The sequence below is a fragment of the Strix uralensis genome, chromosome 2 (assembly GCF_047716275.1).
Source record: "Strix uralensis isolate ZFMK-TIS-50842 chromosome 2, bStrUra1, whole genome shotgun sequence".
Classification (NCBI taxonomy): Eukaryota; Metazoa; Chordata; class Aves; order Strigiformes; family Strigidae; genus Strix; species Strix uralensis.
The window spans coordinates 34,504,998-34,528,125 of NC_133973.1; the positions used below are offsets into that span (position 1 = coordinate 34,504,998).

General features: G+C 44.9%; 1 protein-coding gene across 4 annotated transcripts in view; it reads left to right on the forward strand.

Annotated features, from left to right (window-relative positions):
* Nucleotides 1-8,359: 8,359 nt before the first annotated feature.
* Nucleotides 8,360-23,128, forward strand: part of CLIC6 (chloride intracellular channel 6) — a 34,542-nt gene continuing 19,773 nt past the window's right edge. The window contains exons 1-3 of one of the 4 annotated variants that reach the window (XM_074858290.1): nucleotides 8,362-9,458; nucleotides 9,699-9,764; nucleotides 10,044-10,757. In XM_074858290.1, the coding sequence (XP_074714391.1) occupies nucleotides 8,667-9,458; nucleotides 9,699-9,764; nucleotides 10,044-10,757 (1,572 nt within the window). In that variant the 5' untranslated portion in view covers nucleotides 8,362-8,666. Of the gene's footprint in view, nucleotides 10,758-23,128 lie in introns of all 4 variants that reach the window. The other 3 variants (XM_074858288.1, XM_074858289.1, XM_074858287.1) reach the window with 3 other exon arrangements.

Genomic DNA, 23,128 nt, shown 5'->3' on the forward strand with positions numbered 1-23,128 from the left:
TTTTTCTTCTTTAACTTGTGCAGACCGATCCTCTTCTCAAAACCACAGTAGTGAGAATGAGAAAGCAGATAGCCTCTCTGTCCCATATTGTGTAGATGGGTCTTTTATAGAAGGACCTGGCACCCACAGGAGAGATGGAATTAGCTGGAGTGTTTTTCAGAACTGCTAGTATTTGGGAGAGTAGGAGTTGTCCCAGGACAGAGAAGAAACATACAAATAAAATGCTGTTAAATAAAATAAATACAGCGAAGATAAGGTTTCTTTACCTCAGTATTGGTAGGAGGCTAAAGAAAAGTCTTGACATGCAGAAGCTAAGCATTGTTAAGGAGTCTTTAAAGTGGTGGGTAATGTACAAAGCAGATCAGTTGCTTTGTTAAATGCCTATCAGCACAATCTCTTCTCATTTACACTTATCTCCCCCTTCTCCCATGGTTTGCTATGCTCCTACCCTGCCGCTGTTCTCAGTTAGATGGTTAAGTTGTTCTGGAATGTGTCTTCCTATGTTTGTATTGTGCCTGGCAGGGTTGGACTCCCAAGGTCATGGCCACCTTTGGATGCCACCCCAGATCTCACAATGATACGCTTTTCATTATAGTCATGCAGCAGGTTACCATGTGCCTCTTACTGATTTTTAAACTACGCTCTGGTAAGTCAGCTCCTAAATTAGTAGAAAAGAGTAATACATAGTAGAGGTAGAAGAGCCATTTATTTCAGGAGCAATCAGTAATAAGCCTGGTTACTGATTTACCGTAGAGCTCATTTACAAGAGCTGTAGAATAAATGGGTTTTGTCAGTAAGCACTTCTGAAAAGGAACAATAAATATCATACAATTTCAACAAAAACTGTGTCAAAGCTGTTAATAGAAAGAGTATGGTTGGGTTCCTAATCCTGGGGAAAAGAAAAAAGGAAAAATAAAAGAAAAAGAAAAAGAAAAAGAAAAAGAAAAAGAAAAAGAAAAAGAAAAAGAAAAAGAAAAAGAAAAAGAAAAAGAGATTGTGGCATAACCTGCATGCAAATAAAATGAAATGAACATCAGTGAAAAATGGACCTGGGCCCATACAGAACAAACTGTGTATAATTCTATCCCAAGGCAGATGGTGCTTGCCTTTTTCTACAGTTTCGTCCCCTTTATCATCACTTCTAGAGCATTATTCACCAAACCCAGATTCATTAAACACCCCCTTAAAAAAAAAAAGAAAGAAAAGAAGTCAGCTGCATAGATGTCATGGGAATTCCACATTCAAATTAACCAAAAGGAAAGTAGGACCGAAGAGACCTCTGGAGATCACCTATTCCAGCTGCTCACTACAAGGCTGCAAAAACATCAATTCCTTTACTGATAATACGAAAAGCTATTTTCAAGACTATTATTACAGCGTATAAAAATATTTCAGAAAATTCTGTACTAGTGAAAGCTATATATTAATTTATAGAGAACTACATAGAGATGTGATCTTTTTCTAATGAATTGAGTAATTTAAGAATCAATCTGCAAATACTGCAACGCTGGTAGTAAAAGACAAATGAGCACTGTACCTCTGGATTACATGTGTAACTTACTTCTGTATCAGCTAGGTATTAACTCAAATAAATTTATGACTATTTAGAACTATTCTAAGTTTTACTCCCAAAATCTATAATTATCTTTAAAGCTATAATAATTTTAGAAGTTCTTTGAGTTTTGCAAAGAAGAATTGTATTAAAAGCCAAGTTCAAGTGGAAATGGCACAGAATGTGACCCTCCTTTACATGGAAAAAAAAAGCTGTTAAGAAATATGAAAAGTAAACTGAAATTTAAAACAGAAGCAAGAGTATGAAAAAGGTCAAATGAGGTGTGATTAGGCATTATATTTTAAGAAACTATTTCAAGATGCAACAGGCACAGTAAAATAGGAAACTAATTTAAAATAAATGACAGTTTAATGTAATAGGAATTAAAATAATAGAGGAGTTCAAGAAAATCTGGACACTTTATTAAAAGTGAAGAAAATCTCTTGGACCTTAGCAAAAGCTTTGAGTTATTTCCAGGTTCCACAGTCAAATGCTCTGATGGATCTAATTAGGACTTCATATACAATTTTGTAAACCAGGTCGATGTGAGAAAAGCAGCGTTTATAACACAGAAAACATGAAACACTATATGTAGTTTATCCATTTAGTTTTTAGTATAAATATGTCCTGGACACTTTTCAAAACAAGTAAAGCATGTTGTCTTCGTCAAAGGTCTTATATTTTAAGGACTAGTTTTCAGATGCCTTGAGCAGATGAAATTCAGCTGAAGTTGGAGCAGTTCATCATGTTTGAAAACTCACACCTCAAATGCAGTGCCACAGTATGTGTCAGAAAATGGAGGGAGGCAGGAACGATGAGGATGACAATAATGAAATCACAGTTACTTAATAGGACCCAGATCCTTGCAAAGACTCTTAGCTTTAAACATATCAGTAATCCTATTGAATCATGTGCAAATCAAGATGCTCCTTTAAATAGTATTGTGTGCATGTCCTTCCCTAAGCAATGGTGCATGAGGTAGGGGACAGGAATGGCTGAAAGGCATTTGAAAGTGATGGAGAAGAGGGAGTTCAGTGAAGTAAGTTTATTGGGGATTTCCCAAGCAGAATCAAAAGCCTGGGCAAAGACCTGGAGTTGTCCAAAATGAGAGCAGGTCCAGAGTTCAAGCCAGACATACTGTTAATAGCAAAGTGAGAGCTGAGCTGGCCTTATTTAGCTAGTAAACAAGATAATAAGAGGCTCCAGGACAGTCATCAGACTTTCTAGGAGCTTGGTGCTTCTGGGGCATGTTCAAAGTTAATTCCAAACCACTATTTTATTGAATTAGATATCATACTTGGCAATAAAAATCTACATATAAGGTCTTTTGTTATCTCATCTGTGGCACATGGAGGACATTATTTCTTCCTTAAGATAGTACTGCTTATCAAAAAGAAAAGTAAAAGATAAGAATAGGAAAGTCAAAGACTTTTGGAGAATGAACAGATTTTAAGTACTTTAAAAAAATAGTAAGCAGTACAGTGTTCATTTTTTGAAAGCTTTGTTATTGATAATTCTTCTATTTTTTTAACACGCTGCAGAGTGATTCATTCAGAATTTAAGTACAGGCTACTTTGGTGCCTGCAGCTTTGTGGGATGCTGGGAATTTGGGGAACTGAGTAACAAATAGAAGGAAGAGAGGGACTGGTGGTATCTGGCAAGAAGGTGCACTTACTCTTCCTCTCTGCTTTTTCAGCCTTGGTTAGAGGTAGCTTGGCTTTCTGTGCTTCCTAGCCCATCAACCAGGCTTTTTTTCCCCTTGCATGTCTACATTCCTACCTTCTTCCCAAGCAGACTGTCTCTAAGCAGCTGGGAAAGGAGCCGATTGCCCCTAATCAGCTTAGTGCTGGGAAGCTCAGAACACTAAATACAAATGGCATCACCCCCCAACATGCAGCATGCCGCTGCAATTTTCAACAAGGCATCTCTCCCTCTTAATTTTGTTTGTGTGGACTGAACACTCTCTAACCATGAAACAGCAGAATGCCACACTGACTTCTTGGCAGAACTTTAAGAAACCAGGGACAAACATAGCAAACATACATGTATTTTGAAAGTGGTAAAAATTATAGTCCTCTAATACCATTTTTTCACTTGCAAGTTTGTCTTTTCCATAGTTGAAATAGCATATTTTAAATAGGATAATACAGCACTGGCTTACATACAGATGTTAATACAGTTTTGGGTTTCTTTTTTTCGATCACAAAGGGCTGGTTAGGCAGTCATATTTTTAATTGGGATAATGTTTTATACCACAAGTAATTTGTCAAAATTCCAGTTAAACCTCCAGCTGCAATAAAAATAATGCAGAAAAAGTAATTGGGCTTTGACCCACAATTTGCTGACTGTCCATTTTCACATTTCAGTCTGTAAGGGAATCACCTGGGACAGGATTCATCTCATATGAGCTTAGATATGTCCAGCACAGACGTCATCCTCCTGAGCCAGTCACCCACAGGTCCTTGTACAGACAGTGCAGAGAAACAGTCACTTTTCTGTCAAGGACCATCTGGTCTGCTTTAGACATCTACCTCAGGATGAGAAGAATCATTTCACTGGCTCTGCTCACTAGATCTCTGTTGGCTCTAGGATCTGCAGACATGCAGTTTCTACCTGTCTACGTTTACTCTGATAGATTCCTCCCTCCATCCCATGGTGGGGAACCCCATAAATGCCACCTGATTTCTGGAGGCTCTGTTCACCCCTATTTCCCACTGAGTTCAGTGCAAAATAGCAATTACTCAGCATCTGGCAGAAACAAGGAGAATTCAGACCATGTGCAGACAGCTTTTGGGCTGGGGATACTTAGCTTCACTTCTGAAATGTGACAAACCCTGGGAAAAGCAGACGCACATGCTTGATGAAACAACACAACTTCAGCCAGAGCAGGCAGCAGGAAATAGGCAGCACAGGCTTCTGTGGGAGGCAGCAGCCAGCACAGGGAGGCAAAAAAGCCTTGTTGACTCCGTTACCCCAGTTCACTTAGGGCAAACTGTTAAATATTTGACATCTGTGTATTTGGCACTGCACAGGACTGTGAACTGGAGTCGCAGAGGCATGAACAAATACCTCCGTCTGCGGTGGGGCTGACATTTCTTCCTTCCCTTGAGCTGCAAAAACTCTATACAGTCAGGGAAGAAAAAGAAGTTACAATAATCCAGGTAAGTACAGCCTAACTGATAACCCCCAGGGATATAACTTGTTTGCTAACAAGCTATAAAGGGATCTTCATGTTGTCCACTAATGTCTAACATCTGTGATATTTAATTACCTGCACTCATCTTTTAAATGAAGAAGGTGTGCAGTAATCTTTCCTGAAGCTGAACTGAGAAAATATTTATTAGCTGAGGGCCTATTTTAGAAACAGATGGGGTGTAAAGAGCTTGAAGGTAGTGTACAGGAGGAGCGTGGAGCAGGAAAGATTAATTGTTAAGTAACTGAGGTAGAGGGGAAGAGTGTTGAATGCAGAGAGCACAGAACAACAGATATTCAAAGTTCTGGGATTTCACTGGGACAGATCTAGTTTTAATGGTGTATTTCCAAAGCTGCCTTTGTGAAACCATGATGCTGAAGAGTGACAAGGAACAATGTTGGGCTGACTGGCCAGCTCTCCTCTGAGCTGTGCCCACCCCATCCCTCTTTACTCTGTCCCCTGGCTCTCTGACCTCCTACTTTGCCTCTCTTGCTTGCACAGAGACCTCGTGGCATAAGCACCAGCAGGGCAACCTGCTAGAGCAGCAACATTAACCCAGTGTCATTGCTAGGTCTCAGTTCCAGCAGAACTAGAAAATGTCTGTTCCTATACTTGAGGAAAACCACAGCAAGATCTGTTACAAACTGCTCAGTCATTACTCCATAAAAATGGTAACTGTATCAACCACTATACCTTAAACTTGTCTCTATCCTACAGAGGTAATTAACAACTTGGCTCTATCAGCTGTTAGTCCTTTTCTGCTCTGCCTTTGTCAGACTTCCATGAGTATTTAAAGAGCTAATCTTTTGTTATGCTTAAACATTGCTCGGTGTTAATAATCAGGCAGTGTTTATCACTGAAAGCTTTTTTTTTTTTTTTGCCAGCCTTAAAATCCTCACCTTGTTTTGTACTAAGAGCTACAGAGCAGGGAATAGTCAGATAAAAACAGGATACTGGTGTTAATGAATAAGCTCTGCAATGAGTAAGTGTAGGTGAGAGACAATCATCTCTCAGGTAGTTCCATCAGATCAGTAGGATGCAAGTCCCATGTCAAACTCACAACCTGAGCAAAACCTGAAACTAATACCAAAAGAAGTATTTAGAGAAGCGGTGCAGATCCAAGGGACAGATGAAAGGAGGAATGCTCCAGCACGGGCAGCTCCTGTGAGCCAGAGGTGGCAGTGCTGCAGGGGGCTGCAGAGGGAGGGAACCCTCAGCCCAAAGCTGAGCAAAGCTGAGCTCATGGGGACTGGGAGCAGGAGAGGGCTTCTCAAGGGGTGCAGCCAAACACAGTATTCATACAAACATAGCCAGTTGACTTCAGTAGTTGTGTCTATAACCTGCAATGATTTCTCCTGAGAAATTCCCACCACTTCTATGCCATGGATATTGCTTTGCTATTCCTTCCCACTGTGGAAACCTAAGGTGAGCCTTCCTTCCAGCCAGTGTTCTATTCACCACTGGACAGGAGACAACATGGCAGTGCTGGTGGATGGTCTGCATGGCTGAAGACCGTTCTGTCTCATATCTGAAAGCTTTGTAAGATGGGACTTGTATGGCATCTGGGGGATATGGCCAGCTTTCAGGCCAAGGGTTAGGAACCCTTCAGCAAGGGTTAGGACAAGTAAACCAAGAGATGACTGAGATGTGTCATTCTACTGATGTCAGAACCCCTAAGACAGAAGTGAAATAATTACCTTACAATTGGTCCAGCTGCAAGACCTCCATTGCCAGATGCTGAGCCTCCATTCCTAAACCTTCAAGAAACATCCCTTCTGAGCATGACTGCCCCTGGTTTTTTTTCTCACTGGCAATGCACCTCTGGGCAAGGATAAATTCTATGAAAAATATCTGCAGGATAGTCTATTTATTTGTCTGTTTATTTTTATCAGAGCACTGACTGAATGATTTATTCTGTATTTCCCATCTCATTGGCTGCATTTTCTCCCTTCCCACCCATTTCAAAACCCTGTGTTCAGTCTGTCCCTGCTCTTTCCACTCTCAAATATAAAAAGGTGGGTTTATATACACATACATAAAACTGTTTAACTGCATGTTTTTTAATATGATACCTCACTCCTGTCAGCTATTTTCCATTCAAATAGCATAAGTAGAGCTTTCACATAAATCACTTCTGAGAAGGGTGGGACTAGAGCGGGCTGCATCTCCTAGAAAATGACTTCTTGCCTACAAGCAAAACTACTGCAGCTTATCCTCATACCAGAACCTGCTGATTGTCCTTTTCTGTGTAAAATGCCTCCATAAGACAGAGGAATTACCAAAAGTGTGAAAAGATGTCTTTTATCTGGAACAGAAGAAGGCCTGCGGGATGAATCTGCAGCTGTCTTACCCAAACTAAAAGTTACCGCTTCTTTCACACCAGCTGCCTGCTCTGAACAGAACGCTGTATTTCTCATCACATTTAAATGCAAACTCTTCCAGAGGTGCAGAGCACTTGACATGCTCACATATGAAGGAAAGCTACTTAACAGTATGCAAAGCTAGTTTTTTTACACAGAGTGTTTCAATGTTCCCTCTTACAACTTTTGAAAGTTGATAAGGATACATTTTCCCTCTTAACAATGTTTGGTGCAACCCAAAGACGGCTTGGGAATATGTTTGAGATGCTATGTAGCTGCTGAGATGAGGTATTGGTTCATCTGTATTTTTAAGAAACCCAAGACTGTCGGGGCTCTGCCAGTTTCAGTGCGCCAGCAGCGGTGGGGGTATTAGTGGCTCCCTTCGTAAACCTGGTTTTGGAAAATGGCATCTCTCCTTGTTCCTCTCCCTGTTCTGATGGCTAGCAAGCCCTCAGCCCCTGGGTGGCTGTCAGCCCCACCTGCCAGTGGCCCAGGCTAGTGGCTGGGGAGGGCAGCAGGGTGCCTGGGGGTCTGCGGGAGACAACACGCCTGAGGCCCTGAGCTGCAGCGACGGGAAAAAGTGAGGGCAGAACTGGGGCTCGGGGGGCTTTGGGGGGGGAGGCGAGGCCTGGGCAGGGCAGGCAGCAGGTGCTTGCCGGGCATGGCCTGCCAGCCCCGGCGGGACCGCTGAAGGTGGGGGGTGCGGGGGGGGAGGGCAAGCTTTTTGGCCACTCTGCAAAGACTCCAGTCTCTCTGAGCACCTGCAAGCAGCCGGCAGGTCGGGAGGAGATAGCTGAGGGGAGGCCTGGCAGCGCTTGGTCCCACCATGGCCACGCTCTCGCCACCTTCTCCTGTGCCAGCTGCACCCAAAAGGCATTTAGTGGAGGGGGGAGGGACCCGCTGGTCTTGTCCTGTGCGGGGCTGGCGCAGGAAAAGGAGGAGCGCGGGCACCTGTGGCTGCCGCCCCCACGCACACACACACACACAGACACACACACACACAGACACACACACACAGACACAGAGACACACACAGACACACACACACACAGACACACACAGACACACACACACAGACACACACACACACAGAGACACACACAGACACACACACACAGACACACACACACACAGACACACACACAGAGAGACACACACAGACACACACAGACACACACACACACAGACACACACACACACAGACACACACAGACACACACACACAGACACACACACACACAGACACACACACAGACACACACACACAGACACACACAGACACACACACACAGACACACACACAGACACACACACACACACACACACAGACACACACAGAGACAGACACACAGACACACACACACAGACACACACAGAGGCACACACGGGGGCGGCCGTGCGCAGGCGCCGCCGTCCGTTCACCACCACCCCCCCCACCCCCCCGCCGTCGGTGCCCGGCGCTGATCCCCGGCGGCGGCGGCTCCGCTGGTCCCCGCTGGTCCCGGCGGCCGGACGCGCCCGCCCGCCGCGCTCTTGGGCAGCGGCCCCGGGGGAGGCCGACATGGCGGAGAACCCGGGGCGGCCTGGCGCCCCGCCGCCGGAGGGGAGCCACGTCCCGCGGGAAGGAGGCGATGAGGAAGCGGCGGCGGCGGGGGAGCCGCAGCCCGGGGTGTCCCCCGAGGGGGCGGCGGAGTCCCCGGACGGGTCCCCCGCCGACGAGGCGCCACGGCTGAACGGGGAGGCGGCGGTTGGGCAGGAGGCGGCCGCGGCGGCGGTGCCCCCCGAGGGCACCGGCGGGACGGGGAGCGGCTCCCCCGAGGAGGCGGCGGAGACCCTGGGCGGGCCGGGCGCGGGGCAGCAGGCTCCGGCGGGGTCTGAGCAGCCAGAGCCCGACGGGGGCGGCCCGGGGGGCGAGGGTCTGCCAGGAGGGGAGCCGGTGGCGGCCGCGGGGATAGAAGCGCCCGAGGGCTCCGCGCCGGAGAGGGAAGAACCCGAGGACACGGCGGTGGCCCCAACGGGGACGGAGCCCGAGGAGGCAGCCCCGCCGGGGACAGAGCCCGAGGACGCGGCCGTGGACCCGACGGGGACGGAGTCCAAAGAGGTGGAGGCGGCCCCGGCGGGGACAGCCCCGGTGGGGACAGACCCCGAGGAGGCGGTGAGGGAGAAAGCCCCGTCTGGGACAGACCCCGAGGAGGCGGCGGGGACAGACCCCGAGGAGGCGGTGAGGGAGGAAGCCCTGTCAGGGACAGACCCCGGAGAGGTGGTGGGGACTGACTCCGAGGAGGCGGTGAGGGAGGAAGCCCCGTCGGGGACAGACCCCGCGGAGGCTGCAGCGATAGCGGACTCTGAGGTGGTGGTGAGGGAGGAAGCACCGTCTGGGACAGACCCCGAGGACGCTGCGGCGACAGCCCCGTCTGGGACAGACTCCGAAGTGGCGGCGGGGACAGACCCCGCAGAGACAGACCCGTCGGGGACAGATCCCGAGGAGACGGTGAGGGAGGAGGCCCCGTCGGGGACAGACCCCGGAGAAGTGGCGGGGCCAGACCTCGAGGAAGCCGCGGCGACAGCCCCGGCGGGGACAGACCCCGAGGAGGCGGTGAGGGAGGAAGCCCCGTCTGGGACAGACCCCGGAGAAGCGGCAGGGACAGACCCCGAGGAGGTGGTGAGGGAGGAAGCCCCTTCTGGGACAGACCCCGAGGAGGCTGCGGTGACAGCCCCGGCGGGTACAGAACCCGAAGAGACGGCGGGGACAGATCCAGAGGAGATGGTGAGGGAGGAAGCCCCGTCTGGGACAGACTCCGGAGAAGCGGCAGGGACAGACCCCGAAGAGGTGGTGAGGGAGGAAGTCTCGTCTGGGACAGACCCCGGAGAAGCGGCAGGGACAGACCCCGAGGAGGCGGTGAGGGAGGAAGCCCCGTCTGGGACAGACCCCGAGGAGGCTGCGGCGACAGCCCCGGCGGGTACAGAACCTGAAGAGACGGCGGGGACAGATCCAGAGGAGATGGTGAGGGAGGAAACCCCGTCAGGGACAGACCTGGAAGAGCTGGAGGCGACAGCTCCGCCGGGAACAGACCCCGAAGAGGCCCTGGGGCAGGCAGTCCCAGAGGGGACAGATCTCGAGGAGCCTGCGGCATCAGCCCCGGCGGGGCCAGCCCCCGAGGATGCGGTTCTGGAGGCAGCCCCGGCGGGGCCAGCCCCCGAGGATGCGGTTCTGGAGGCAGCCCCGGCGGGGCCAGCCCCCGAGGAGGCGGCGGCCCCGTCGGGGAGCGAGGTGTCTCCCGAGAGCGGCGGGGAAGCGGAGGTGGCATTGCCGGCCGGAGGGGAGGCCGACAGCGGAGGGCTGTCGCCGGGTGTCCCCGCCGGCGAGGACGGTGGGGAGTCTCCGGGGGCGGAGCCGGGAGCCGCTGCCCCGGCAGTGGCAGGAGCGGGGAGCGCGGTCCCGAGGGCAGGCAACGGCGGCGCGGCGGCGGCGGGACAGCGCGGCGGGTCCCCGGGCCCCGAGGGCAGCGAGTGGGCCGCGGCAGGTCGGAACCTGAACGGTGTGCGGGGCCGGGCGGACAACGAGGAGGACGAGACGGGCTCGCCGGCCGCCCTGGAGGAGGAAGAGGAGGATGAGGAGAAGCAGGAATACGACATCTCCCTCTTCGTCAAGGTAGGGTGTGAGGGGGTGCTGGGGAAACCTGGGTTCGCGACCCTCCCCTCCTTCAGGAGCCCCGGGCAGCTCCTGTGATGAGTGGCATTTAAATCTGGCGGGCCGAAGTCCAGCCTGACTAAGATGATTTGGTGATTAACACCCCAAATAAACTTGCCTCTGGCTCCTCATTCCTGTGGCAGACGGCAGGCAGGACAGGACAGGGCTGCCCGTCCCCTTGGCCCTGGGAGCTGGTGGTACTGCTCAACCCAGAAAGCATAGATCTGACCTGCAAGGTGGTCTCTCCCATAGTTTCCCTTGATGGGCCCAGTGCTGGGTTACCTGAGGTTTCTCTGGGTTTAAATGGGAAGGGTACATGGGCATCTCGGTTTCCAGGGGCTCTGCCTGTGCCCTCCACCCCATGGGGCTGGGACCTAGGGCAGGAGTGGGAATGGACCCAGCAGCATCTGTTTGGAATCACTCACTGTGACTTGTGCTATAAGGAGTTCTCAAGGGATTTTAAGATCTTCAGAGTGCAGTAAGAATGGTACACATCACAAAAATAATTTAAAATGTGATACTGGAATTTTCCAGTATGAACTGTGGTTGATATTTAGGTAATTGCCCCAAAGTTTGGCAAGGCTAGATTCAGAGAGCCAGTAAACTGCCCAGCAGTGTAGCATCCCTTGTAATTGTACAGTTTGTTTGGGGAGGGAACATTAAGGTTAGAGGGAAATGGACAAAAAATTGTAATGCTCTTAAAACTACTTTATGGTATTTTGTAGTATAGAGCTTTAGAGCTGCTTTCTAGCCTGTGCCTAGTATCCCACCAAAATCAGTGGGACTTGGCATGGAAACAGCATCCATCCACACAGACAAAATATCAGATGTTAAATTTTTGTGTGTAGAAACCATACTAAGGTGTTTTTCTTCCCATTTCTCTGACCTCTCTGGACTAAATAAAGTGCGAAGCAGAGTGGGATATTTTTCTCAGAGTAGATGTAAAACTAAGGAACTAAAAGTAGGGAAGCAGAAGGTGTTTGGGACCTTCTCCACTACAAGCCATAGCTCCCATGCAAATACTGTACCTCTTGAGCTGGCTCAGGCTGCTTCTGTAGCATCCAGAATTATCCCTGAAAGAAAAACTCATTGCCAGCTTTCTGCGTGAGGGGGGTTAGAGCTGAAACAATGTTTATGCCTTGATTTATCCCACCTCAGTGCACACTCCTTTTTTTCAAGTTTGAGTCTCCGTTGAAGTGTTGTTACTTGAAAAAGGCTGAGGAATGCTCTGAGGCTTACATGTAGTAGTGTCGGATGTGCTGGATGATGCCATACTGGAAAGATGAGTGATAATAGCGGCTGATGTTGGTGAATGTTCCCCAGCCATTCTTCAGTTTAAGCAATTCTTTAGCATGCAGGCTGGGATGGATTCTGTGGTCCAAAGTCAGCTCTGCACATCACGTTGGTGTACAGTAGCTGGATGGTAACACTGGAGCCAAAATCTGATTTTATGTCAAACAGCAGGAGCTATTACTGTTGAGCCTGGTAGAAGTGCTTTATGGATTTTCTGGCTCACAGATCAACAGCTCCCTTCACAGGGACACTTTTGTAACTTCTTTTATTCTTGTTTTATGCTCTTATATCCATCAGGGAATGCTGGAGAGTGGCAGAGACTAAAGTCATAATGGCCACATGTGCATTATTGCACTTGGGTGCACGCTTTATGGAAGAACAATGTGGCTGAAATTGGAGAGCAGTCTATAATAAGAGCATATGTTGAGACTCTGTAGTCCCCAAATATTAGGATTAAGCATGGTTTTTGAAAATATTTGTGAATTAATAAAGACAGAAGAAGGAGCATTTTTATGATTGATGTAACATTAGTAACTTAAGAATGCCTAGAAAATAATACAGCTGCTTTTCTAATGATTTCAGTGGAGAAGTATAACAAAGCTTGAATATTTTACTTCATCTGGAGCTAGATTTTTTTGAGTTTGGTTTAGTTGAGATTGGATTAGGTTTTTTGTTAGAGATTGGCATGAGTTTCTCCAGTTTAATGGAAGAAAAAAACGCCTACTGTAGAGCTCAACATCTCCCCACTCACCAAAATGTGCCAGGGCAGCCATGCTGCGAAGTGAGAAGCTGTCAGGAGAGTTCATGTTCATGCTGCTCTTGCTGTCACCTTGAGACATACTTGCTATCTTTCTACCCTTCTTTTGGCAGCAGGAAAGGGGCTATAAACAGAGGGACACTGAAAGTTCTCTGGTGGCTTAAAGTAGGTTTTAAGAGCGCATACATAATACTGTGCTGATGCATTTTGATGGGAAAAAGGATTCCAATGTGGGACAGTGTGAACTCTGGCATTTGGGGATTATTGAATGTTTATGACCACAGCACGTGGTCCACAGACATGGTGTTCCTTCCTCAGCAATTGCTAAAACTCAAGGGTTAAGGAAGTGAGAAAATGATCCAAACTGAATGCAAACGTTTGTTTCCAGCCTGAAACACTTCCCTTCACACGCATGTCTCTAATGCATGTGACCACCCCTCTTATGCTCTATTATATCACTGCTCTATGCCTGCCTATTAGCTCTTCTGTGCTTTTGAGATGTTGACACCCACCTCTACTTTGCAAGCGTCGCTGACCTCTTTCACCGTTCTGCTGCATTTCTCAGCAAGCACCTTGTGTGCTTCCTCCCATGCACCTGGGGGCTTCCTTGTGGGTATATTATCCGTTAGCTCCCTGACCTTCAAACCTCGATTTAAAACTACCCTTCTGTAACACTAGAAACAGTGAAGTGATTAGGCTGTTTACAATACTGAGATTATTGTCTGTCCTGTTCCTAATTTCTTTGTCATGCCTATTCATTTCACCTGCCTATTGATTTTTGGCTTATTTGTAAATGGTCAAGGTGGGGATTGTCTGCCTGTTGTCTGTGCCTGAATGCTCAGTGCTAGAGATAGGAGGTCCGTGCTGTGATTTGATAGCACTATACAAATACAGAGAAATGTTAAAAATAAGTCCCATAATAGGAGAAGACTCACAGGAAAATCATACAGTAGTAGTGATAGAATGTTTCTCACAGTTTCCCTGCTAGGGAACAGAAGCATCACTATCACAAAGAAACTTTTTGGATGTAAGCATATGAGCAGTATTTCTTGTTTTTACTGTTGCTGACCAGGCTTGTTGTTTTTAGAGGGTTTGGGATGGTTTTTGTTTGTTTATTTTTTCTGCTTCCTGCTGCTTTGCATTGGTTCATTTAGTTTTGCATGTATGTATTTGAATATTGTGCGTATCGTGTCACCTCATGCCTCCCACAGTGAGGTGGGTGGTAAAATTCCTGCTAGCTCGACAAGCATGGGTACCAGCAATTGTACGTTTAAGTTGATCTGAGTTGCTATGCAGTGCTATTTAGTTTGAACTCAGACACCCAGGGTTCAACTTTGAGATCTCATGCTATCTGAGGTATTTAGCAGGGTTAGCAGCATCTATGGAGATAATGTCCTCTTGACCAGCAGCTCAATGCCAGACAGGATACAGTAGGGCATCTCTAAAGACAGCAGACAGCAGTGTTTGGGCATCTGTGCCCTTAATGAAGCTGAACTACATAACACTCCTTGGCTATAGGCACAAGACCGTATCAGAATTGCTTTGAGGGTTTCACTAGGTGCTTATTTGATTTCAATTTTCCCATGAGACAACGTGTACCGTGTATTTCCTTTAGATAGTAATACTTTATGTTTCTGTTTTTTCAAAGTCAAATGTTTGCAAAGGTTATCCAGATATACTTTCCAATCGCTCTTTGGTAATTCACCTAAGCGTATCTGGCACCTTGGGTAGGACACCTTGTGGTCTTCTAAGGTCAATGGTGTTATGTATGTTGGGTTTTTTTTCCCTTCGGTGGCAAAGCCCTTTGTTTGTCAGAAAACTTCTGTAAATGTCATAAATTTTAATATTACCATTTCAATACAGTGGAACTCTCACTAAAATTAGTCAGCTAATTTTGAGCAATTTAAACATTTATGTAGGACTTAAGAGTTTATTTCTAAATTAAAAAAACCCCGAACCCCAAAACCTCCAAGGTTACCTATCAATGAATTTTAAATTTTCTTAAAGGTAGAAGATTTGAACACCAGAATCACAACTGCAGATTTCATCATTCCAAAGATTTCTAGGGATAGTGATTTATCTGTAAGTGCTGAACACAAACAGTCAGCCAAACAACCCAGCTTGAGGACAAGGCCTTCTCTGACATTGCTTATCTTCCAGAACATTTCTTGGTTAGCTTCTGGGTTAAATGGTGTGTAGTAAAAGCTGACCATGAACCTAAGGTAATAGATTTTATCCAATGAAAAGTAATAGGCTTTATTAAGTTTTGTGACATTCTTGTTCTCTAAATCAGTCATTTACTTTCATTCAGAGAGTTATTTAATTCCTACCAGGGACCAAGGTTACTTTACTGAAACAGAATTTCCTTGCGCCATTCCTGAGATCTGCTTGACTGACTTGAGATCCTTAGAGATGTGCTAAATTATCAAAAATGCTAATAAATAAGAAAGTAAAAGCCTTGCTGTGAGTAGAGACATAGGAATAATGCATGCTAGCATCTGTGTCTCCAAACACCACAGATTAATGTATCCAATTTAAGTGGTAATGGGTGATTCATACTAGAGCATAAAAAAGAATCTCCTTTTCTGTGATGTGATGGATCTGTAGTTTATGTATAACTTACATTTGAAGTATAAGTTGAACTTCTAGGCTTTGAGTGCTGTAGATAAGAAGTCCATGGGGCAGCAGGAGCTCAGATCCCTGGAAAAACCTCCCAGCCTGTATTCCCATTCAGTGACCTCTGTGCTGTACCTGATGCTTAATGTAAACATTTACAGTATAATCACTGAGTAGGTATTTGTGCTTAAGATCTTGATTCTTGCTCATTGGTGCAATCAGTCTGCAGGGGCTTTGGAACTAGATGATCTTTAAGGTCCCTTCCAACCCAAACTATTCTATGATTCTGTGATTCACCATAGGAGCCCAGTATTTAGATGACCTCAGGAGAATGAAAGTAAAGATTTGTATGTGCGGAGTTACACTAGCTTCATATTTATGGATTAAAAGAAGTTTGGGGGGAAGTTTATTTGCTGTTTATTTACCCAAGGAAAGGCAACTACCCAGAGCTCGCCAAAGGTGAGCACATTGCATTTGTGTGATGCTACAGAAGGGCAAACTGCCGTGAAATGAGCAGGGGAGCATTTGGTATGGTTTGGGCAATAGTAGGAAATGGATAGCTTCTCTTTCACCCCATCGCAACCAGCGCTGCTGCATTTCACTTTCTATCAAAACCATGCTGCATTTTCCCTGAGGAACACGACTGCTCCTTTCTCACTCTGTTTTTATTCCTCTCAAGCTCCATTTTGTGTACCTTCTTTAGAAAGCAGGACCTTTTCTCAGGTGCCACATTGCTGCCACTAAAATCCTGTCATTTTTTTATATGTTGTTTCCCTCCACCATTCTTTTGGATATTCTGTTTTACAGTTGGTTATGAGACCTGTCTGCTTTTATAACTGAGTAGCTATGAAAGTTACACCAGAACAAGGAAAAAAGAAACCCCCCTCCTGTGGAGCAGAGCACGAGCACTGCGTAGGCTAGATCTGCTGAAACCAGAATCAAACCGAAGCTGGTCAGGACTGAGCCTTGGTGGGGCAGCCCAGCAAAACCAGCATAGTCCCGCTTTTCTGGCTGCTGGTTAATTAGCTGTTTGTATGGTGTTTTTGGCTCTGACTACATACAGCTGTACAAAAAGTACCAAATCAGCAGAGGTGTGTTTGTTCAAAACCATTTTGCAGTTCTGTTCCCAAGACTGTTGTACAAAGCAGGAAGCTGGCTCCCTTCCCATGGGTATTTGCCCTTTCTCAGCTACTTTTTTTCAGCTGGAATATGGCAATTTCAGGTTCCCTAATGCAGCTTAAGAGGACTGGCATTACAAATTCCTTTCATAACTCTTCAGGTTATTGTGCGTGCCGGGTGCACCTGCAGCAGTTCTTCTGGGGGCTGAGTACTCTTCCAACAGTCTTCAATAAAACTGTGCTTGGGAGACTTTGCTTTGAAAGGCAATAATACCAATCTTTTTCTGAGAGAGCTATGCACATTTTTTGAATGTGCAGCCTTTTTCATTTTTACCTCTCAATACTTTTCTTTCTGGCCATTCAGGTTGTCACCTTTTTAGAGCTTAGACTGCTAAAAAGAAACAAGGTTCCTTGGAGCTGCTGAGTAAAGAATAATTTTGAAAACTACACCAAAATTAGTTTTGCTGCTTTGCTTCTGGAGGATGCTTAATGGAGCAGTAGTGTGCTCTGCTGGTTTATGCCAGTGTCAGTTCTGACAGGCCAAGTCCTGTTCCAGAAACACACAAATCAACAGATAGGCATAAGTGATCAAAAATACGAAGTTGCATCTAATTTTGGGTTTTTTTGTCGTACTTCTTGGAGTCATCTTTTTGTCCATGCTTTGAAAGCCGTAAAACTGCATGTGCACATTGGGCTTGTATAAGTCTTAAGCATCTACGTATTCTCAGTGTGACTGCAGATCTTCTGCGGTTTGAAGGCTTGTTTTAGGCAAAAAAAGTTTTGAAATAAAGTAAATGTCTTCAAAGATACGTTCCTAGACCTTTTCCTATTTTTATTTACTCTCAGCTCGCTGCTTCAGTAAAGCACCTCACCATGTGTTTTACTTTAAGCACAAGCTTAACGTCACATGCTATTTAAGCCCTTTGCTAAACAGGGGACACTTTCCTGATTCAGTCCTAGGGCACGGTCTGTATTTCTTACTGGCTGAAACCAGCAGAAACTCCTGATGAGATCAGCCTGCTGCCCAAAATTCAACCATACTGCCTCTGCTCCTTGAGTTTTGTCTTCATTAAAAGGCTGATCTTACCTGTGATTGTTACAGATCAGGGCGAGGATGGAAGTTTTCCATGTCTGCTTTCTGCCTTCAGTCTCCGGTTGTCTGAAGTGAACCTTTATTTCATAAATCCTGTTGGAGAGCTGCAGCCTTCTTCGGAAACATTGGTGATTGCTGTGTGAGGTGATTGCCATGCAGCTGTGCCTGGGAATTTTCATGCTGGCTGTCTGTTTCATTTGAGGCTTGACTGATGTTTGTATACAGATGAATAACAAACCAGTCTACAGGACTCATGGCATTCACAAATATAAAATATTAGAGTGTGGTGAATAATTTTCTGGGCAAGGGGAGGAAAGGAATTTTGCCAATTAGTTGAAAAATAGACCTGTACTCAAATTATTAATAAATTCAGAGGAAATTTTGCTAATGGTCTTCATTAAACAAAAACTAAGAGCTTTTTTTTAAGAAATATTACCTGTCGATGTTAGGTCTAGATTCATTCACAAAGGGTTTAGGCACAGTTGCCAAAACGGAGGAGGCAGCAGTAACTACATTGTTAGCCCTGTACGTAGGACACTGATGTGGGATGCAGGTGACTGAGGTTGTGATGTTACCTGGAGCGTAAGTGAAAGATTAGTGTGCATCCCTCTCCCAAGGCAGTGCCATAGACACAGAGTTACAGAGTTATTCCCTGCTCTCTCTTTGACACCATCAACATATAATAATTATCTGCAAAGTCAGACAGCATCAGAAAGATAAAATGCAGGGAAACAGGAATGTCCAGCAACCTTATGGTTAAGCAATATATGGCTTATCTGCTGTTATTTCTTATCGTAGCAGTTATGTAAATTTTAAATGGTATTCAGTAGCCTCTGGTTCCCATGGATTTTGAGATTGTTTGTGGAATAAGAGATGTGTTACCCACATGCTTTGAGAAACCAGAATGTGGTAGGCATTAAAAATATGAAAAGGTATCATGTCCCCTTCCCAGCATGGGTGTAACAAATCATGCCCAGTTGTCTTGAGAATCTGGATTTGGGTTTTATTGGCATCCCTAACAATAAAAATAAACCATTTTTTCATTGATTAAAAAAGTCTAATTCTATTTATTAAATATCTTTAATACTAAATCAACTTTTTCTTCTATATCTTCTTCCATTTGAAATCAGTTCTCTCCAGCAGTTTGCTGCCCTGTTCGCCCGAAGAGGATTAGGCAACCTTGTGATTGCTCTGCTTCCACAAACATTTCTGCCTTTTTGGGCCCTGCACCTTGATGGGTGCCAGTCAGGGTTAGCCATCCCAGGGACTCTGTGTTTCAGCCTGTCTTACAGTCTCGTATAGATCCATGCAAAATTATATTTATGGCTCTTTTTTAGAAGTTAGTTTCAATATTGTGAAGCAGAAGTGATAATGGAAATTATTAATATGACCACACTTTTTTAGGATGCTTATCTGGTGAAGTCACTTTGCATTGGCGGCAGTTTTATACTTTTTAGCAAGAGACAGACCCCTCCTTTTCAGAGGTAGTAAAGGGAGTAAAGTAGTGAAAGGAAATATTATACATATTTTATGGAAGGGGAAGTGAAGCATGGAGACTTACCTCTGTGCCATCACTGACGATATTCTCTGTGTTTCCCCTAACAAGGTCTTACTGCTTCTTTTAAAAAGTAAGAAATTGCATGTTTGTCGGACTCTGCCCAAGGAGCATAAGTAAATGCCACGTGAAGGTTACATGATTATTTTCTTGCTCAGATAGTAAAATATCACGCTGTGATAAAGACCTGTATGCATTTCCATTTGCAGTGTCTGATTATTTACTGATAAAAGTCTGAACAAGTTGAGCGACTTGGTTCCAGTTGCTTTCAATAATACCCCCCTTGTCAGCACTAAAGGAAGGTGTTTTAATTCCTTTAAAAAAGTATTTAGCTTCTCAAAGCAAACAGTGGCAGCTTGTACAGCCAGGCACTAACACCACTGTTGGAGGCTTTTGCTTGGAGGAGGGTGCCCATTGCAGCCTCTTTCCTTTGGGGAGCTGGGGACTGGTGTGCTGGCCGGCTGTGGGGTGTGCCATGAGCAGGGCGATGGTTATCGGGAAGCCTCACAGACAGTCAGAGGTGCAAAGGTGGTATTTCCCTTCTTGTTTTTTTCCTCTTCATATGCTGAAATTTTAGCACATATATGAATATTCTAAAGAGACTAGAAATATAATTGCTACAGAACAAAGTAAGCTACAGCTTACAGGAGTCACAAATGCCTGCTCTTTTCCAAGTTATTCAAATAGGGTAGTTGCAAAGAAGTTAAACATTTACTCAGATTTCAGAAGAATTCTCATTTGTGTCTTGGAGAGTCATTGACATTTACCTGGTAGTAATTTTTGAAATTATTTTTAAAAGCTGTTACAGAACCTGAACGTTTTGTAAAAAATCAAGTTTCTTTCCATAATGGTGGCAGATGAAACTCGAAACAGGATCCAAATATACCTTAAAGACTTAAACATTGGGAGGCCTATGCTGCCTGCAGAAATGAACATGCTACCAACCCCTCAGCTAAGCGTCAGCCTCCTTTCTGCCAGGAGCACCGCAGTGACCAGGACCACAGGAACAGTCCTTGTTTTGAGGCATATCAGTGTTATAGCTGACTGTTTTGCAGTATGATTCATGCACTATATCTTTATGTAAAAACTGTATTTTAATTAGGAATACTGTGTTTCTCATAGTTTCCAAAGATCTGTGAATGGAAGTGACATGGTGAGGAGGGCAGGATGAAGAATAGCCTTGAATTTGAATTTACACCAGGAAGGGAAGGAATAGAGTTTAGCCCCCACCTCTGTCAAGCTATTGGGTTTTTGCTGGTACTTGTGTCCAGTTTTTAACTGCTCTTTCAGGACATGTCTTTGCCAGTTCCCACTGGAGCTGACAGGTTTTTTTATGTAATATTTTACCTGGTCATTTGAATTATTTTGTATGTAGACCAAAGCATCACGTACTTGTTGGAGGGAAAAAAACCCCACACACTCTTTTCATTTTTCACTTTCACCTCTGGATTTAAACAGCAGAAGTAGGAATACCATTGGCAAATTATTTTCTCAAGCCTTCAGCGACCTACTCCCTGAAGCTGCATAAAATAGCTTATTTATTTAGGTATTTCTCATTTACCACACAAATCACAGATGTATATGTATATAGTTTTTGCATTTAGATTGAAACAGCACAGCTGTGTGTTGCAGGTTAAGTCTCATATGGTGAAGTGTAAAACAGGATGTGTCATTGAAATACCAGTTAATCTGTTTTTCCCAGACCTATAATGTGTTCGAGAATATAATGCTCTTTTGTTGAAGTAATTCCCCGTAAGAATTTAAAAAGGATGTAAGATTTTTGTCTCCATGTAGAATGTTCAGCTGGCATCTTGCCGTGTTATTAAATACGGATTAGGAATAGCATTGAGGTATTTAAACATAATTCTTGTAACAGGATAAATAGCTAATAGCATTTGGTTTGCTGCTTGTGTGCTTGTGACCCGGTAATGTTCCCATTAACACAAACAGACAGCACAAACTCTGTAGGCAGAATTCACAGGAGAAGGAAATTCATTTTTGAACTAGTTGGTATAAGACTAAAGCCAGTGATCTGCAACTGGGCGGCATCTCCCAGCTCCAATTTTCACCTGTGTTCAGTTAAAAGGCTCTTGGTTTTCTTAGACTACTGGCAGGTTTTTGAAAATAATCTCAAATCTTAAAATTAAAGAATGGATAAGGATTAGGGGGAGTGATCTTTTTGAGGGCTGTGTGTTTTTATTAATTAGACAATGTATTTCTGTTCTGATTAAAGTGGATGATGACATCCCTTCTCCTCACTTCAGGGGGAGTGGAGTGGGGGCACCTCTGCAGCCATTCCGCTTTCCCCTTTGCCTCTGTGTAAAGCCTTCTCTTCTGAATAAACCACTTTATTTTATTTTATTTTTACAAGCAGGGGAGATTTTGTCACACTTCCCGTTAAAATAAAATGTCTTCCGTTTTGGAGGAGTGGCAATGATTACTTACGTTGCTTTGAAAAGTCTCAGTCACTGTTCATGAATACTACACATATAATTCATTATCATCATGTACTAAAAAAGTAAACACATAGCAATGACTGAAAGTAATGCTATTTTGAATGAAACGTAAAACAAGTGTAATTCATGCAATATGACAACTACTTGTGTAGCAGAATGATATTCCTAAATTGGTCAAAATTAATTTAAACCCTACTAAATTGTAGGTAAAGTTTTTCAGTCTTTGCTAGCCACAAGTTAATTTTCCTATTTATTTTTACATTTAATTTGCCTTGCTTTGCCTCTGTTCTCCTTGCTGTGCACAGTTCCTGGAAGCTTGTTTGTCACCATCATCTTAAGTAAGCCTTGTAAAATAATGAGATAAGTAAGTAATGCATTGATAAGTATGAAGGGATAAAGTACTATCTGTTGAAATAATTTTCCAAGCTGTTTTAGGAATAAACTGTCACAAAAGGTTACTATATTCATATATTGCTGGGGGCTAGACATCTAAAAACAGTTGAAAGGACATTTACTTTTCCTTAAAGCATTTAGTATCTGGCCAAGAAAAGACTGTGCATGATTGCTGCACTACGACTTGGAGATGGAAATCTGGGAAAATACTGAATTTTGCCCAGCTCTCTACCAGGGCTTGCTGCTCCCCGTCTCTTGGAGCCCGGCTGCACGAGATGTGGCACGGGAAGCACCGCAGGCTGCTTCCCGGGTGGGCAGCCCTGAGCGACAGGAGCGTGAGACAAAGATCTCCCCACAAAGCTGAAGCTACCCCAGGGAAGCCTCTTTCTGATGCCCCCCAAATGCTGGTGCTGCTACAGAAGCATCTGATTTCCCTTTCCCCCTCCTTGCAACACAGCGTGGGAGGTTCTGCTCTTGCAGGGAGTCTTCTTCAGACAGCTGTGCTTGGGATGACCAGGCCTTATTACTCAAACTAGTTATTAATTATTTAAGCAAATTATTGTTGAGCTTGCAAAGCAGTGGATTCCTGGTTGCTGATTGCTTTTGCATTATTACCACATACGTACTGTGCTGTGTGGATGGCAGGTAGCTAGATGCCAGCATCCTCTATGTTTAATTAACTGCCTTCTCATCATGAGGGGCACCAACGGTTTCACTCTGAAACCAGGCTCAGCGCTGATCCAAGTTACGCTAAATACTGTAGCTACCAGAGTGGCTTTATTTGCAGACATGGTATAGGTAGCTTAAGATATCTGAGAAAATAAACCTGTAATGTGCATTTTTCCTTTGTAATTTTAATTTGATTTTAAGGATTTTTTAAGAGGACTGCATTTAACTGCCCTGTAGAGAGCCACTGCTGTTGAAAATACCTGTGGTCACGTGAAGGGCCTGGCCCGAGGCTAGCAACAGCAGTGTGTGTAAAATCGCAGAATTGGTTTACTTTTCTCTTTTGTAAGAGTGCATACACACATAAGTTTAATCTTTAATCTCT